At 33.3% G+C, this 16,554-nt stretch overlaps 1 protein-coding gene and 1 long non-coding RNA gene across 12 annotated transcripts; both read right to left on the bottom strand.

Annotated features, from left to right (window-relative positions):
- Positions 1-2,097: 2,097 nt before the first annotated feature.
- Positions 2,098-6,103, bottom strand: LOC136207971 (uncharacterized). 4 transcript variants are annotated; one of them, XR_010676990.1, is made up of 9 exons: positions 5,827-6,094; positions 5,605-5,698; positions 4,918-5,072; positions 4,324-4,423; positions 4,179-4,234; positions 3,381-3,434; positions 3,186-3,268; positions 2,464-2,591; positions 2,098-2,351 (listed from the first exon to the last, which is right to left on the bottom strand). It is a non-coding gene; the product is annotated as an uncharacterized lncRNA (long non-coding RNA). The 4 variants fall into 4 exon arrangements; XR_010676992.1 differs by having other exon boundaries at positions 2,464-2,691; positions 4,324-5,072; positions 5,827-6,103; XR_010676991.1 differs by having other exon boundaries at positions 4,324-5,288; positions 5,827-6,102.
- Positions 6,104-9,395: 3,292 nt separating this feature from the next.
- Positions 9,396-13,485, bottom strand: LOC136207949 (DUF21 domain-containing protein At4g14240-like). 8 transcript variants are annotated; one of them, XR_010676972.1, is made up of 8 exons: positions 13,391-13,485; positions 13,209-13,287; positions 13,022-13,109; positions 12,778-12,935; positions 12,170-12,253; positions 11,931-12,044; positions 10,315-11,085; positions 9,397-9,607 (listed from the first exon to the last, which is right to left on the bottom strand). XR_010676972.1 is itself a non-coding variant. In XM_065998808.1 (4 exons), the coding sequence occupies exons 1-4, from the start codon at positions 12,666-12,668 to the stop codon at positions 9,566-9,568; spliced, it is 363 nt and encodes a 120-aa protein (XP_065854880.1). In that variant the 5' UTR covers positions 12,669-12,757; the 3' UTR covers positions 9,396-9,565. The 8 variants fall into 8 exon arrangements, 2 of the variants coding, with proteins under 2 accessions (XP_065854880.1, XP_065854879.1); XR_010676971.1 differs by lacking the exons at positions 12,778-12,935; positions 13,022-13,109; positions 13,209-13,287; positions 13,391-13,485 and adding an exon at positions 12,546-12,757 and having other exon boundaries at positions 9,396-9,607; positions 11,967-12,044; XR_010676970.1 differs by lacking the exons at positions 12,778-12,935; positions 13,022-13,109; positions 13,209-13,287; positions 13,391-13,485 and adding an exon at positions 12,546-12,757 and having other exon boundaries at positions 9,396-9,607.
- Positions 13,486-16,554: the final 3,069 nt, after the last annotated feature.

Raw genomic sequence — 16,554 nt, forward strand, 5'->3', positions numbered from 1 at the left:
GTTTAATATCATCAAAATTTGACAATCATTACAAAATAAGGAGATTACAAAATAATGGAGGCTTCTAAAAGAAAGCAAAAGACTAAAAGACCTCATTAGGGTTACCAACAACTAAGGAACCCTAGGGGTAAGGTAGGAACAAATAAAGAAAGGATAGTAGAGTAATTAGAGTAAATGGCAAAGCAGTAAATAGTTGAGTGGCAAAACAGTAATTGTAGTGAAGTTCAGCTCTTGTCCCCTCCATCAGAACTTGGTGAGGAAGTCTTCCCCAATGTCTCACGCTCTGGAAGTAACAGTAAGTAGGAGAGGAGCTGCAAAGCAAAAGAGAAAACAATGATCTTATTCCATGCGGAAAGGAGAGAGTGGGAAGAGAGAAAGAAGTTTTGATTTTAATGGATTCATTTGAATTTATAAATAAATATGCACGACTTACCACATTGATGTTCTAGTTTCTCGGAAATTGGGATACTTTGGTCATAGATTTAGAGTAGTAAGCTAATTAAAGATTAGATTTAGAAAGAGATGGAAATTAAATTGATTTTAGAAAGAGAAATTAACAAAGAGGGGAGAAAGAAGAAGAAAAATAAAGAAAATAAAGAGAGATGGGGGAGATGGTGCATATGATTTTTATTTTTTATTTTAGGGTTTGTTTGTGATAATTAGATAATAAGGAGGTTAATTTATAAAATAAATAAATATAGGGACAAAATTAACTCTTTTTCTTTTGACTATTAACACCATTAGTCCATTTGGCCTATGTTTGCTCGCAGAATGAACCTCAAGATACCAAAAATTTTAAACCACAAATGTGCCGATCGAAAACAAATGTAGCCACAAAGTTTATATTTGTACTTTTCACTTTTATATATATATATATATATATATATATATATATATATATATATATATATAATTAAAAATAATGTTCCTAAATTAATTAGTAAATGTAATGTGATTATAACACTAATTAAAATATGATAACATCCTTATTTACATTGATGTCATCAACCGTTATTCCTTCTTGAAGGAATAATGGTAATTGATAGAAATTATGACAAAACGTTATTCTTTCTAAGAGAAGAATTGATGACAAAATGAATTCATGATTTATGCAAAGTTAAACAACAAATTAATTGTTAGGAGTTAACAACTTGCAAAAAGGAATATAAATACACTCTATACTACATGTAATGTAGTGAACCAAAATTCTAAAGGGCTGAAGAGATAGTGAGAAAATATTCTTCCGACTTCCACTCAAATAATTACCTTTCTCGTTTACTCTCTTTGATCTCGAGTTGATTTCTTTAGAGGCAATCAATTTAGATTGCTATTTATTGGTTGATTATTAACCATTTTCTTTTCTATTATTTTCATTGTTCGTGAAACACAGTTGAGAAGTTAGTGGACACTTCGTTTGCAATGGTAGATAGTTCATGTTTAATCCCAAAATCATGTCGTTTAGAGTTCTCTGTCATTATGGCTTTGACCATCTTGTATTTTAGGAGAAATCAGGAGATTTTACTCGAACGTTTACATACGACATAATGTCATCGGTAATAACAAGATTTTCGTAGGTAATATCGGTTACCGATGACATACAAACGAAACTCATGTCGTAGTCAGATTGCTTGTTGGGAAAATAGTTACCAATGACAAAATCATTATCATTTGCATTAGCGACGACATTGGCATTGGTGTTGTAAGTGACCAACCAGAAGAATTAACTGGTGTCGTTATTGGACACGACGTATGTTGTCGTTAAGTCATTGCTAATATATATGTCATCGGCAATACCGTCAGTAATCTTCACGTGAATTTGGCACCAAATTAATTGGCGCAAAAAATAGGGACAACTTTGTCGTCGGTGGACAGTCGGTAAATAATATTTAGCGCCAGTTTAGAAATATATGTATCGTTTGTAAGTCGTCGGTAATTCAGGTGTTGCTATGTCGTTGCTAACATGTGTTGTCGGGAAATTGTTTGTATGTGTTTTCTAAATTCAATAAGATGAAAGTCGTTTGTAATATTGTCATTGGCAATAATAAATCATCAATTTTATATAATATTTAAATAATTTTAAAACTAATAAATTATATCCCATACACCAAAATAATAAAAAATACTAATCAAGTCATCAAACTAATAACATAATATATCCAAAATAATCACACAATATATCCAAAATTACTTTAATGTTCTAGTTTTTGAGCATAAAGTACTTTCCTTGATTCATGGAGCATTTCAACCCTTTCCCACTCACTCGTGATATTGCTCAACCACCACAACTGAAGAGGACCTGCAACCACACCACTCCTTAAGGAAAATGAAGAACAAGCATCCCTCCAAATACACTGCAAAATCAGAAAGAAAATCATAATTAATTTGACAATCTTGTCATGAAGATGCCATTCCATGCATTTATCTTGTACTTGGGTAAAAGAAAGAGGTTCAAATAATAAGTACCTCTTAATGTAATAATAACAGAAGTTTGCTAAGATGAAAGTCTGGACAATTTCTGGAAAATTTCAGAGATAAGAACCATAGAAGGCCATAATCCATACCCAGTGCTACCAGCAAGTGTCCACGACTATCTAAAACATGTTCAATGACAAAGCAACTTTGCTATTTCAGAATGGGAATCCAAATAGAACGATAATAGCACAACAAGAACTTCAAGATATCAGCATCACCCTACATTCATTACAAGCTTCTTGAAAGAACTTAAAAAATAAAGTCTAGAAAAGAACCATTACAGTTTGCAAGTACGGGAAATGACCTGAAGAAAAGGTTATGCTGACTAATACAATATTATATAGTCAAAATAATAAATTTATGAAATTACATGATTATTTCATTTTATTATTTATTTAATTTCCTTAGCCACACACAAAAATAATAATAACAATAATATGAATATGAATATAAATTCATCAGCTAATTAAAACATCAAAATCAATGCACTAGATATGACATATATGTGCTATGTATCTCCTCGTTTAATCTAATAACTTAATAAGTGACTAAACCTCCAATAAATTAAGAAAATCACTGAACTCAGAATAGGCTTTCAGCCAAACACCTTCCACTATCATTTGCTATTCAAGGTTACATGACATAATAGTTTTAGACAAACATGACACAATAGATAGCAAACATCCATAGAAAATCAATGTAGAGAGATAAACCTCAAAAGTGCTTCATCAAGTAAATCCTTTCTGTTGGTCATTCCAATAAGCAAGACATTATTTAGTGACTCCACACCATCTATCTGCAAACACAAGTAATATTTTGGTCATACTGACAGTCTTATTATTGTTACATAAAAAATAAACAAACATCGAGTATGATAACCTAAATGAGATGTGAAATTGTTTACCAACCTTTGTAAGTAGCTGGTTCGCAATACTATCATGAACTCCTGTCGATCCTTTTTACTGTAAAATCAGAATGAGGTCATATATTCCTCTTCCTATTCTTAAATACACCATCAAACATAAGCAATAAATACATAAGTAGTACACAAACTCCTTCAGCAAGCAATCATGAGTATAAACACTATTCAAAACCAAGCATTCACGATTCCCCATTCATAAAATGAGGATTTCGAGTCATGAGTAGAATCTTCATTTAACAAATATGGTCTCAGGAAATACATATTTGTCAGGTCGGACTTTGAAAGTGAAATTCTCCCGAATGGACCCATAACACATGCTCTATAAAGGTTAGCTGACACAGGAATAAGGTTTTTCCGTTCTCCTTGTGCTATATTAACCATTCAATTGTACATTTCAGCACCTTGTCAGTCTTATTGAACAATTGCACCCACTTTTCCTACCAAAAACCCGTCTCTATTAATTCATTTTTACTACCTAATTACTCATCATTACTACGTAGCCATCCATTAGTCCATCTTAAAGATACTTTGTGAATTGTTTCAGGGCAACAACTTAAGATGAGAGGATCCAACAACTTAAGATGAGAGGATACTTTGTGATTATCCTTTTCCACATTCAACCTTGAGATCCAACAAACACAATCATGTTTTGCTCTACCACATGAGAGGATTATAATAAAGTAAAACATCTACGTATAAGCATGTTTTGCTCTATCACAACTATTTTAATCCTACTACTGGTGAGCTACAACATTAAATGCTAGTTATCATTTAGGATACATACCTTACAAATAGCATCAATCCCATCAAAAATTATGACAAGCAAATAGCTTTGATCACCTGAAAAATAAAAGGATAGGATGCCATTATAGTTATGGAACGATGGTAAAAAGGCCTAGAAACTATTATCAAATCATGAAGGTCCTCACCATTAATCTTTTGATCATTTTCAGCATCAGCAAACATGTCTCTTATATTTTTTTCAGTGTCACCAACAAACTTACTCAGGACATCAGGGCCATTAACAATCTTGCAAAGTTTTCACCAAGGCATTTTATAGTATGGATTTAGAGTTAAATAATAATTAATTGTGCAAAAAAAGTTGTTAAACTAGTCATGTCAAAAGAAAGAGCATAAAAAGAGGAAGCTTTTCATTTTCCTCCTAATGCCATTCAGTATTGATATACTCTTTATCTTCAGTTTCAAATCAAGACTTTAAATTTCAGTTTTCAATCAAATTCATATATGACAAAGCGCCATCCTATTAAAACTTTAACACACATAAAACTCTTCTAAAGGTCTCAAATCAAAGTAAATCATGAAATTAATGATTAGGGATCACAATTAAATGAACCAGAAGAGCCACATGAAACTTTAGTAGATGGTACACAAACAGAAATGGAAACTCTTGATTTGAAACTGGAGATAAAAAGTATATCAATACTGAATGGCACTAGGAGGAAGTTTCTTTCATTTGTTCTTTAGTAAGCCACGAATAATGCACAAAAAAGTTATTTTCAAACCTTTGGTTCCTTCCCATTCAAGACTTTCCAAATTTGACGAGCCATGAGTTTTTTTCCCGTACCAGGGGGTCCATACAGAAGCATACCCTTCACATGTTTCATCCCCAGTCTATAACATAAAGTGCTTCTTTATTGAAAAGCTCAAAGCATGTACCCTGAAAAATAATGCACATAACTTGAAGAAATAAACTGGTGGCCATGTAGCACTTAGCACATAACTTGAAAAATATCACGAGTTATCAACATTAAGTGTCATGTTCACAAGCAATAAACTGGCGGCCATATAGCACTTAGCTACCAGCAGTCTGTAGAAAAAAGGATCAGCTGGAGTTTAGGCAATTATCAAAGCCCAGAGATTTGTGAGCTGCACCCTTCAAGCATAAGAGAATCAGGAGTCATATTACAGGGCTTTTGGATATCTAATTAAGAGAGTTGAATTGAATAGAGATATTTAGATTAAGTTTGTGGTGTGGATGGGAATTAAGAGAGATGACCAACTAATTAACAAATCAAATCAGATATATAAGGGTCCTACTGTAAGTGGACCTAAATGAACATATAAGGATATTACAAACTAATTAAATTCAATGAAATTACAAAACTTAATAAACAAACATGAATCTCAAATTAAATTTGCAATAAATGAGAGGTCCACAACAAAGAAACTGAAGAACCAGTAGAGCATACCCAGAACAGATGAGATTGCGACAACAAATAGATGATATAGTTTGAAGGAGCAGGTCTATCGACTGAAGAGGAGCTGCAGAAGGGTATGCTCCAACTATTGAAGTGCCACACAGAAAGAAGGTCAGAGTTGAACTACAACGCTGAAATCTGGAATGGAAGTGTGAAAAGCGTGGACAATGTTTAGAACTGCAAATATAAAACTTCAGAGTTTAGAAAACTTACCCGAGTAGGAGAAGCGAAGAGGTGGAGGCGGCGGTGGAGGAGGTGGAGATCGAGAGGTGGAGGAGGTGGTGGAGTGGAGAGTGAGTAGGAGAAGCGAAGCCGCTCCATGTTTCCCGCGTCATGTGCAAGGTGGCGGTGCGAGGTGGTGGTGGCGGTGTGCGAGGTGGTGGCCGCGATGGAGTGGAGTGTGGAGATAGAACCCTAGAAAGGAAGCAGAGAAGAACGGAGTGGAGTCTGCGTATCTCGAAAGAACAAAGAGATAAGAATCTGAATCTTATTTTATCGATTGTTTAAAAATTCTAATATTTCAACATTATAATATTTCTTACTAAGAATGGTTAACAAGAAATGGAATGGTTCCGGATGGTTAAGACATTTGATGACGTTTTAGTTGGTTAGAAGTTCGATCTTCCATATCTACATTTTAAGTAAATGTTTTTGCATTTCATTTATAATCGGGGATCCCCGCGAGGCGGGGATACCATTTCCCGGCCTCGCCCCATACTCACCTACGGGGACCATATTGGTCCCCGTCCCTGTTAACAAACGGGGCGGAGAATCCCCACCCCGTCAGGATTGGGCCCGACGGGTACGGGTATTCCCCGCCCTAGTTACGTTTTGAGGGAAATAGAGAAAGTACTAAATGAGTAAAAGGTAAAATGTTAAGAGGTAAGTTTTTAGGGCAAAGGGTGAAAGTAAAAAAAAATAGATGGAAAAGTAAAATAACATAGAGGGAATTTTAGAAAAAGAGTGGGAAAACAAAATTATTAAAATTTCTAACGACAAAAGTCGTTGGTAATATATGTCTTGGTAAGTCATTTATGGGTGTATTTGTTTACGTTGTTGGTTGAATGATTTTGTATGTAAATTGTAGGTATGTTGTTTGTACTAACCACGACATATGTGTCGTTGGTAAATTGTCATTAGTAAACTATTATTTTCTTGTAGTATGTTACATGTAACAACAACAACAACAACAAACAACAACAAAGCCTTAGTCCCGAAATGATTCGGGATCGGCTAACATGAACCATCATATAAAACCGTGAAATCAAGTCGTGTCAGCGACACAAATTCGCTCACTCCACTCCGTCCTATCCACTACCATATTTTCCTCAATTCCCAGTAAACTCATATCACTCTCGATCACCCTCCTTCAAGTTTGCTTAGGTCTTCCCCTACCCCTCACCACTACATCCCTTTGCCACTCTTCGGTTCTCCTAACCGGCGCATCAAGCGCTCTACGTCTCACATGGCCAAACCACCTTAGTCGGTTTTCTCTCATTTTATTCGCAATAGATGTGACCCCTACTTTTGCCCTAATTATTCCACTACTCACCCGATCCTTTCTCGTATGACCACACATCCATCTCAACATATGCATCTCCGCCACCGACATCTTATGGATGTGACAGTGTTTCACTGCCCAACAGTCCGTACCATATAACAATGCTGGTCTAATTGCCGTCCAGTAGAATTTCCCCTTCAATCTATTAGGCATGCCGGGGTCACAAAGGAAACTCGTAGCACTCTTCCACTTCGACCAACCAGCTTTAATCCTATGAGCAACATCTTCATCTACTTCTCCATCCGTTTGGATAATAGATCCTAAATACCGGAAGCAATCTGAGGCCTGAACAACTCTCCCATCTAGGGTGATTGTCCCTGCCTCCCTACTCCTATGGCCGTTAAACTTACACTCCAAATATTATATCTTAGTTCGGCTCAACTTAAAGCCTCTAGATTCTAGAGTTTGTCTCCATAGTTCCAACTTCCTCTCCACTCCTTCTTTCGTCTCATCAACCAACACAATATCATCTGCAAACAGCATGCACCATGGTATACCATCTTGAAGTGAACTTGTTAGTTCATCCATAACGATGGCAAAAAGAAATGGGCTTAGTGCGGAACCTTGATGCACTCCAATCGTAATAGGAAACACTTCAGTTAGTCATAAATTCATATTGATGATTATCATTTTGCTTGATGGAATTTCATGATCACCAAATATTCGAATTCAATTATTCATTATGCTACAATAACCCAATATATCCAATTAAATCAGCTTAAGTGATGATTTGTCCTATTTTTTTATCTCGTAATATCTCATCAAGACATTCAATCAATTTGTTCTTCATTCTTTCATTGTATAGAATATCACTCCCGCTCGCAGATATCACTTATTTGACTTTATTTATATTTTCTAATAATTATATATTCTTGAATTTCGTACGCAAGAAAAACAAACAAAAGAATAGAGAAAAAAAATGAAGTGACAAAAAAGATAATTAGGAGAGAACTATCTTCCTCTCGTTTTTTTCGAAAATAAGAGAGAATGTAAGCTATAAGCATATAAAGAGGATAGTGGAAATATTTTTTCCCCATTAATTAAATTTTTTATTTTTTATTAATGAAGTATTAAGTCAATAAATTAATTTTAGTTAAATAGAATTAAATCGTAATTGTAACCAATCAGTACAAAAAAAACGTTTTATAATTAATATGTGAAATTAATTCTATTAATTAGAATCATTATGCTCCACATTTGAGAATTTGAAGAGATTCAAATAATAATATTTTTTAATTAATATTTTCTAACAAATTGCCTTATGCTCATCTTTCATTTTCATCTGTTAAAAACTCTTAAAATACTAACAATTTTATACAAACCACAATATAATAGTTAAAAACTATATAACCAATGTTGCAACAGCAATTATCTCAATATCCTATAATTAATGTACATTTTTTGAATTTTAAGCATCAAAATTTATTTTTATTTACCTTCATTTTGAGTTCGTATCTGACATAATCCAAATTTTTTGAGAATAAACATCTTATCAAATGTATTAGACGCTTACAATCTCTTTGTCGAGAGAACTGGGAAAAATTAACTCCTTAATAATAATAATAATAATGATATAACATAATTTATAGTTAAAATAAACTTCATTGTAAGTATAATATTTCAATACCTTTTCAATATTTTCTTCAATGTGTCTCAAACTTCAATTAACAACTATTGTGTGAAACTTTATATCTATTTGTACCAAATGCATGAAAATAAAAAATACAATCCATATCAGTTAAATAAACTCAAACTAAAAAAAATGAGTGGAGTTCAACAGGTTCCGAATTAGAAAAATTAATTTACACTATGCCAAAAACCCCTTCAGACGACGGTTAAAAACCGTCATCCCGCAAGATATAAATCTGTCACAGGGCTCGCTGCCATCTGATGGTACTTCAGACGACGGTCACGTTCTGTCATCCGTAATAGCCTCACATGACAGCGACATGTCATCTGACCACTAACTATATGGGTTTATCTAATAACAACTGTCATCGAATATATGCTCTCATGACACCATTTTTAAATAATCTGTCAAAATATTAAGTTAAAATGAAGCAATTATGTTAATGTTATGAAAGTTTTAATTTTCCTGACTGTCGTTGTAACGTAATTCACATAACATAATTTGTATTAAATCATGTTGTTGGAACGTAATTAGTATGACATTTTCTTATAAGAATTTTATCATTGTTTTTTTTTACCTCTTTCATGAACCTGTATAAACAACCAAAATTTCTTGTAAATAATGTGCAAATAACCTTTATATATAACAATAAACTTATACATATGTGAAGATCACAATCCTAACCAAAGGTTTGTCATTACAAAGCTAACATTTAACTATATAAGAAGCCTAAAAACCTAAACCTTGAATCTCATGACTTCTTATACCCATTCTTTGCAGGTTTTCTTCCATCCCTTTGCTCCCTGCAACATAAAATACACAAGTTAATTGAATGTTGATCTTCAAAGTATAAATATCAAGTAAATGAATAACATAATTAATCATCATATCATGACATTTTGTAAAGGAATGCACCAAATAGATTAGAAAATCCACTATAGCTACAAATTGGTCAAAAACAGAATGATATAGAGATATAATTTACTTTTACATACCATACTAGTGTGAGGGATTTCAACATAAAATGGCATTATTGATTAATGGTGATCCATTGAATAAAGCTCTAATCCAAATTTTCCAAATAGAAACATGAAAGGCTACTATTGATGAAAAATGAGTACCTGAAATACTATAATGTGGCAATAGACCAAATATAATTGGCTAACAAAGCTAATATTACAAAATCTTGACAGCTGAGCTAACATTTTAATTAATTTGCTTTGTTATATTTAAAGTCATCCATAGCTGCACCTCTTACCATGTCCCTCGATAGATATTGTTCATTTAAATATTTATGGCACTTATTTTCGTGACAGGGCTGTTTCTATGGACCACAATTTCTTTTTTGGTATAAGCTGGCCTATCATATAAAAGCTAAAGATTACATGAATGTGGAAAACTATAGAAAAAGAGGACATGATTTTGCTGTCTAATTCCAAATTGATCCAAGTTCAAATGCAATTAGAGAACGGAAATCTCACTCTAGTTATGGATAAAGAAAGCGAAGTACCTCAAGCTTTCTTCCACATGCCATAAAGACTTGTATATTTGCTTTCGCATACCATTCTGAGCTGAGCTGCTGCTTTCCCCTAATATATAACCACACCATCTGTACCACTTAGTTCTGCTACAAGTTTAGCACGTACCTTCCCACCCTACACACCCTACAGTAGATATATTTCACTAAGCATCTAACATGGAGTGGGAAGATAAATTGTTGGGCTTATGGAGACTAATATATATAGGCCCAACTGAAGCGATGGGCCCAACTGCAGCGATCCAACTTGGTAGTGCCCCCAGACGGTTAGGGTTTCAGGAGTATAAATGTAACCTCTTTCTCTGTAATTCGTATCTCATTCATTATAGTAAATATCCTGGCTTGGTAGTGCCCCCAGACGTAGTCATTCATATTGAGTGGCGAACTGGGTAAACAATTCTCGTGTGTTTGCTTATTTTTTGTTTATCGTAATTTCAATTATTCCTAACAACTGGTATCAGAGCGAGGGTAATTACGATGGGAGACGGAAAAACCCCCTGTGGAGAAATTCGATGGTTCGGATTTCGGTTTCTAGAAGATGCAGATCGAGGATTACCTGTACGGTAAAGATCTGTACCAGCCTCTGGGTGAGCAGCCGAAGGATATGTATGATGAAGAGTGGAAGTTGTTGGACAGAAGCGATGAGCGTGATTCGCCTGTCGCTTTCCCCTAATATATTACCACACCATCTGTACCACTTAGTTCTGCTACAAGTTTAGCACGTACCTTCCCACCCTACACACCCTACAGTAGATATATTTCACTAAGCATCCAACATGGAGTGGGAAGATAAATTTCACTAAGCATAAATTACTGAGCAAAAAAAAGAAAAATGTTCCTTGGAACAAATAAAATATTAAAGATAAACACAAGAAGTATCTCCTCATCAATGAAAACAAGAAGATAAAAACATTTCAGAATTTCATATCACAGGAGGGCAATTATCATGTAGCACATGGCTAGGGCACCTCAACTGATTTTGGGTCACACACATTCTAGAGAGCATTTTTCTCACACCATACTAGTTTCAATAGACATTCAAAAGATAACCATTCATAATTAACAGCAGCAAACACTCTATCCCTATACCTTTTTACCATAACCAATATTAAAAGCCTCAGTATCAGCATATCAAATCAGTAAAAGAAATATCAACTACAGAAAAGGTTATCTTATCCTTAAACTTTCATGATTTATCAACAAGGAAAGCTGCTAAGCCAGATGGCTCAACAATGGACGGAAATCTAGGATTCAATGAGGAAATATAATCCTAAATTCCATTTTTTTAAACAAACTTCACTTCTTCAGGCCGTGCTCATATAGTCCATTCAAGTCAATAGTAGTAAAGTGTTACATGCTAGATGCAATATCCATTTGGACATATTAGTGCAACAGATGGTGCATAAAAAACTAAGAGCTGGTAGAGACCAATCCAAGCAATATGCTACATTTGTCACTTTGTAGATATATTCACATTTATATGAACATGCACAAGTTTAGGCCTTTTTTTTACAATTCTGCTTCATCAAAAAATTAGTAATTCTATGTGCTCTAGTATATATCCAAATCAAATCTTTCAGTGAGTTTACCTTCCCAATGGGATATGCAATTGGATAGCAAATTACCATCAAAACTCGAACAAGCCAAACAAAATTAGAACCAACAGCAAGTCCATATCTGGAACATATTGCTTGTGGAATAACCTGCAAAAGAAAACTGTCAACTTCCAAACTACTCCCTTTTAACCAACCCAAAAGAAACAACACAGAACAAATAGATTGGAGAGGGGAAACCACTGAGCAATAAAGCGATTTCGTAGAACACCTACCTCCCCAAAAAATAGAACAAATGTGACAGAGAGTATGATTGCAACATTCTGATTGAAAAGCTTATCCAGGTATATGGGAAGAGCCTACATATGCAACGTCAAAGTCAAAGCTCAGCTTAAAAGTTAACTGAAATGAAATCTGTGCAAATATATATTCAAATTGTAGCAAGATGAGACATCTATAAGAAAGTGTAAATGAAAGATTCATAAGAACCCACTTTCTCAAATCCCTGCAGTCGAAACTGTAAATGCAATTACTACGAATAAGAGGGCCCTAGACATTGCGGGCCTTATGACAATCATATAAAATATGTAAAGTATCATTCCGACCACCACACACACAATAAGCTTTCACTTGAGCAGAAACGATGCTTACAATTAGATACCATTTAACAAAGAAGAATGAGCCAAGTAAAACAGTGGATCGGCTCCATAACTTCAAACTTCCAAACGCATGACTAGAGAGAGGGTTCAACAATCTAAACTTCTCCTTATCCATACACACTCCTAAATCAAGCTCATACTCATACAAAATCTAATAAGATATTAAAGACTCATAGAAGTCATCATATAACAAATGGAATATGCAAAAGCTTCAATGGAATTACCTGCAATGTGCAGTCGAAGTACAGAGTTATTTCTATTAGTATAGGATAAACTGCAACCCAGCTTATTTCTGATCTTAAACCTAGAACTGGACCCTCAGATTTCAATCTTCAAAAGTTCAAAACCTCCTTAAGTTGGTCTATTAGAACATCCATTTAGTCTGAATAACAATATGGAAGAAAAGCTTAATGAGCTTTTAGTAAAAAAGACCAATGTTGTCTCCAAATTGGGGGAAACGATACTTACAATGGAGACTCAACAGCAACATGATGTTTTCTTTGAGCTCAGGGGACTCCGATCTAAATCTAATAGCTCAGGCGATTCCTCGTGGCACCTGTAGATAGAGTTGGAATAACAACAGTTCTTAACAAGATTTGAGAGAGTGAGAGAAAGAGACAGAAAAGAGGAATTAGTAAGATAAAATCCACAATACCTAATTTCCCAGTCTTTCCTTCTTGCAAAACTTAATTGCTTCAACAATCGGCTTCGCATCCTGCTCCATTGTATTATCCCTACAAGAAGAAACATAAAAATCAGAAGATTAGACACATTTTGAACAGGAAGAAACGATGAAGAAGAAAAGAAGAACATGAAAGAGTTAGGGTTTGGACTTACTCGTGAACGCAAAGGATTCTAGAGAAATGGACAGACAAAATGAGAAATTAGGCTTTCATTTTGGATTTTATATCCTGTCTAAAAGATTGGGCGCCTTAAAATTTTGGGAACTTTTTGCTCCCAGCTTTTCTAATATTTGGTTGCCAGCTTTTTTATTTTCGTATAACAATGACAGTCATTTATTCGCAGTGTTGGTTAAGTGACTTTTCAATCAAAATCGCGTTCTTTTGGGATGACAGAATCGATGGCATTTTTTATTTCGTCTTCAAATGACATAGAGTTAAAATACTGTCACGAAAATATTCAGACGACACGAAAACAAATGTCTGGCATAGTGTTAACTTCAATTAAAGCTAACAATTGAGTTCATATAAAGCCGAAAATCTAAATTTTAGTTAGACTTAACAATCAAAACGATAACACCTAGCAACATACACTAAAAAAGAATGCAAATATACAAAATCTTTATTTTATTCATTTTGAAAAATAAAAGACAAATAAAAAGAAAATATGGATAAGGTAGCGAGAGGTACGGAACCTGGATAACAACAGAATTGGAATTTCATCTTTCAAATATGAAACTATAACAACTATTGTTTAATAAAAAAAAACACAATTGAGAAGAAAAATAACTCTAACATTTGAAAAAAAAATCGAACAATTACCTCGAGAAATATAAGATTTTTTTGTAATTTTTGACACCTTTGTGTTTCCCGATTTTAGTTGTCTATGAATCTTCTATTTCTATCGGATTTCTTCAATTAGAGATATCAGTTTGGAAAAAAAAGACAAATAAAAAAGAAAACATGGATAAGGTAGCTAGAGGTATAGAACCTAGGTAATGACAGAAATGGATCTGAAAGATGAAAAATTTATTTGTGGCTTTTGAATTTTCTTTGCTTTGTGTTTTTTTTCATCTTCCTGTAACTCTTACTTTATTTTATTATTTTAATTAATGAGCTAGTAATTATTTAAGGGTAAAGTACAAAAAAAAAACCTGTGGTTTCCGACTTTTGCAAACAAAGTCCCGTGTTTTAAAAGCGTACAAACGGGGGTCTGTGGTACCAGCCATTAACAAAGAAGAGATTTTTTATGGATGCCGTTAAGTTGGGTTGACCTGGCACTTTGACTGAAAATTGCACCAAGGCAATTTCATCCTTTCGCATCCCAATTGTGGTATAAAAGGCTTGAGAAATTCCATCCCCCAAATTCGCTTTTCCTCTTCTTTTTTGGTCCATACAGCCTCTGGTTCAAAATTTACAGGATTGCAGTTCATTGTGGTATGTCTTTAAGTATTTATAATGGTTCTAAGTATTGAGTTGATAGGCTTTGTTGGATTGCTATTGATGCTTGGGAAAGTTCTTTCTCAATTTTCTGTGCACTGAACTAAATTTGTCAAGTAAAATTTTCCAAGCATGATAATTGCCCTTGGTGCAATTTTTAGTCAAAGTGACAGGTCAGCCAAACTTAACGGTATCCATAAAAAATACCTTCTTTGTTAACGGCTGGTACCACAGACCCCCGTTTGTACACTTTTAAAACACGGGACCTTGTTTGCAAAAGTCGGAAACTACAGGGTTTTTTTTTGTACTTTACCCATTATTTAATATATTATAAATATAAATCTGTTATTTTTAATTTTGATTTTTTACTACGTTGAAAACTCATCAAAAAGGCCTTTAAAACATTTCTCCTCATTTGTTTCTGCTTCCGCTATTATATATAGTATAGATTTTTTTCCCCGTCATTTTATTAACTAATTTCTCATTTTTTTCTATCAGTATCTATTTTTAATTTTTTTTCTTAAATTAAAATGTCAATCTTATTTCTAATTTTATTGTTTTTTTAGAAATTTTCAAAATTTGAGCTTGAAATTTCAATTTCTAAAATTGAAGTTATTGAAATTTTAAATTTAAGTTTTCTAATTTTTTTTCCAAATTTTGCTACTCTCTAATAATTGTTTTACCATTATTATTAGGGAAAAAGCATAATTAAACACCTAAAATTTACTCATTTTAAGGATCAAGCCTCTGATCATTTATTTTTCCATATTGAGCATTGATCATTGATTTTATTATGGATTTGGCCCTAAACTTTTCCGTCGAGTTTAGGAGATGAGAATATCGATTTGACGATTCTAATATTGAAAATCACAAAATGGGAGAGGAGAAAATCGAGTTTGGAAGAATATACTGGAAATTAATTTCTATAATTTCGTTTTAGTTTTGAATTTTTTTATCTCTCCTAGTCAATAAATTCTTATTTTTATTTGTCCATGTCAACAAGCCGAATCGCCCTAATGATGTATGCAGTCCAAACTCAACGAAACAGTTAAATAAGGGCCTAATCCATAGAAGAATCAATGATCAATGGCTCAATATGGAAAAATAAATGATCAGGTGGTTTAATCCTTAAAACAGATAAAGTTCAGGGACTTAATTAAGCTTTTTCCCTTCAATTTTTTATTTGTTTTTTCTTAAATCAAAATGTCAATCTTATTTTCTAATTTTATTATTTTTTATAGAATTTTCCAAATTGAAATTTTCCAAATTGAAACTTCCATTTCTAATTTCCCATTATTATTATCTAATTTTATTAGAATTTTCCCATTATTATTATCTAATTTTATTATTTTTCCCATCATTTTATTAACTAATTTCTCATTTTTTTCCCATCATTATCTCTTTATAATTTTTTTTCTTAAATCAGTTGTCAATCTTATTTTCTAATTTTATTGTTTTTTTCTAAAAAATTTCAAAATTTGAGCTTGAAACTTCAATTTCTAAAGTTGAAGTTATTGAAATTTTGAGTTTAAGTTTGCAATTGTTTTGAATATTTATGATACTTTTGGTATATTTGTGCTAGTTCTTGATATTTAGTAAATTTAGTGTTGTCGGTAGTTCATCCCAATATGTTATTAAATGTAGGAATGCAGGACGATTACAATTAATTTCAAAAACCCTAAAAGCATTTATCATTTTTCCTTCCACAACCTTTCACTTACCCACCTCTAACCATTATAAATATAACGTTTTCACGTATATGTCAAGCAAAAATACAAGCTTTGTCAGTTCATATCAATTTATTTAGTTGCAACATACTTATTCAAGTGAATGAAACAGATATGGCTAGAACTTCACTCATGACTCGGTAGTAAGAAAAGT

Source organism: Euphorbia lathyris, chromosome 10, assembly GCF_963576675.1.
Source record: "Euphorbia lathyris chromosome 10, ddEupLath1.1, whole genome shotgun sequence".
In the NCBI taxonomy this organism is placed as follows: Eukaryota; Viridiplantae; Streptophyta; class Magnoliopsida; order Malpighiales; family Euphorbiaceae; genus Euphorbia; species Euphorbia lathyris.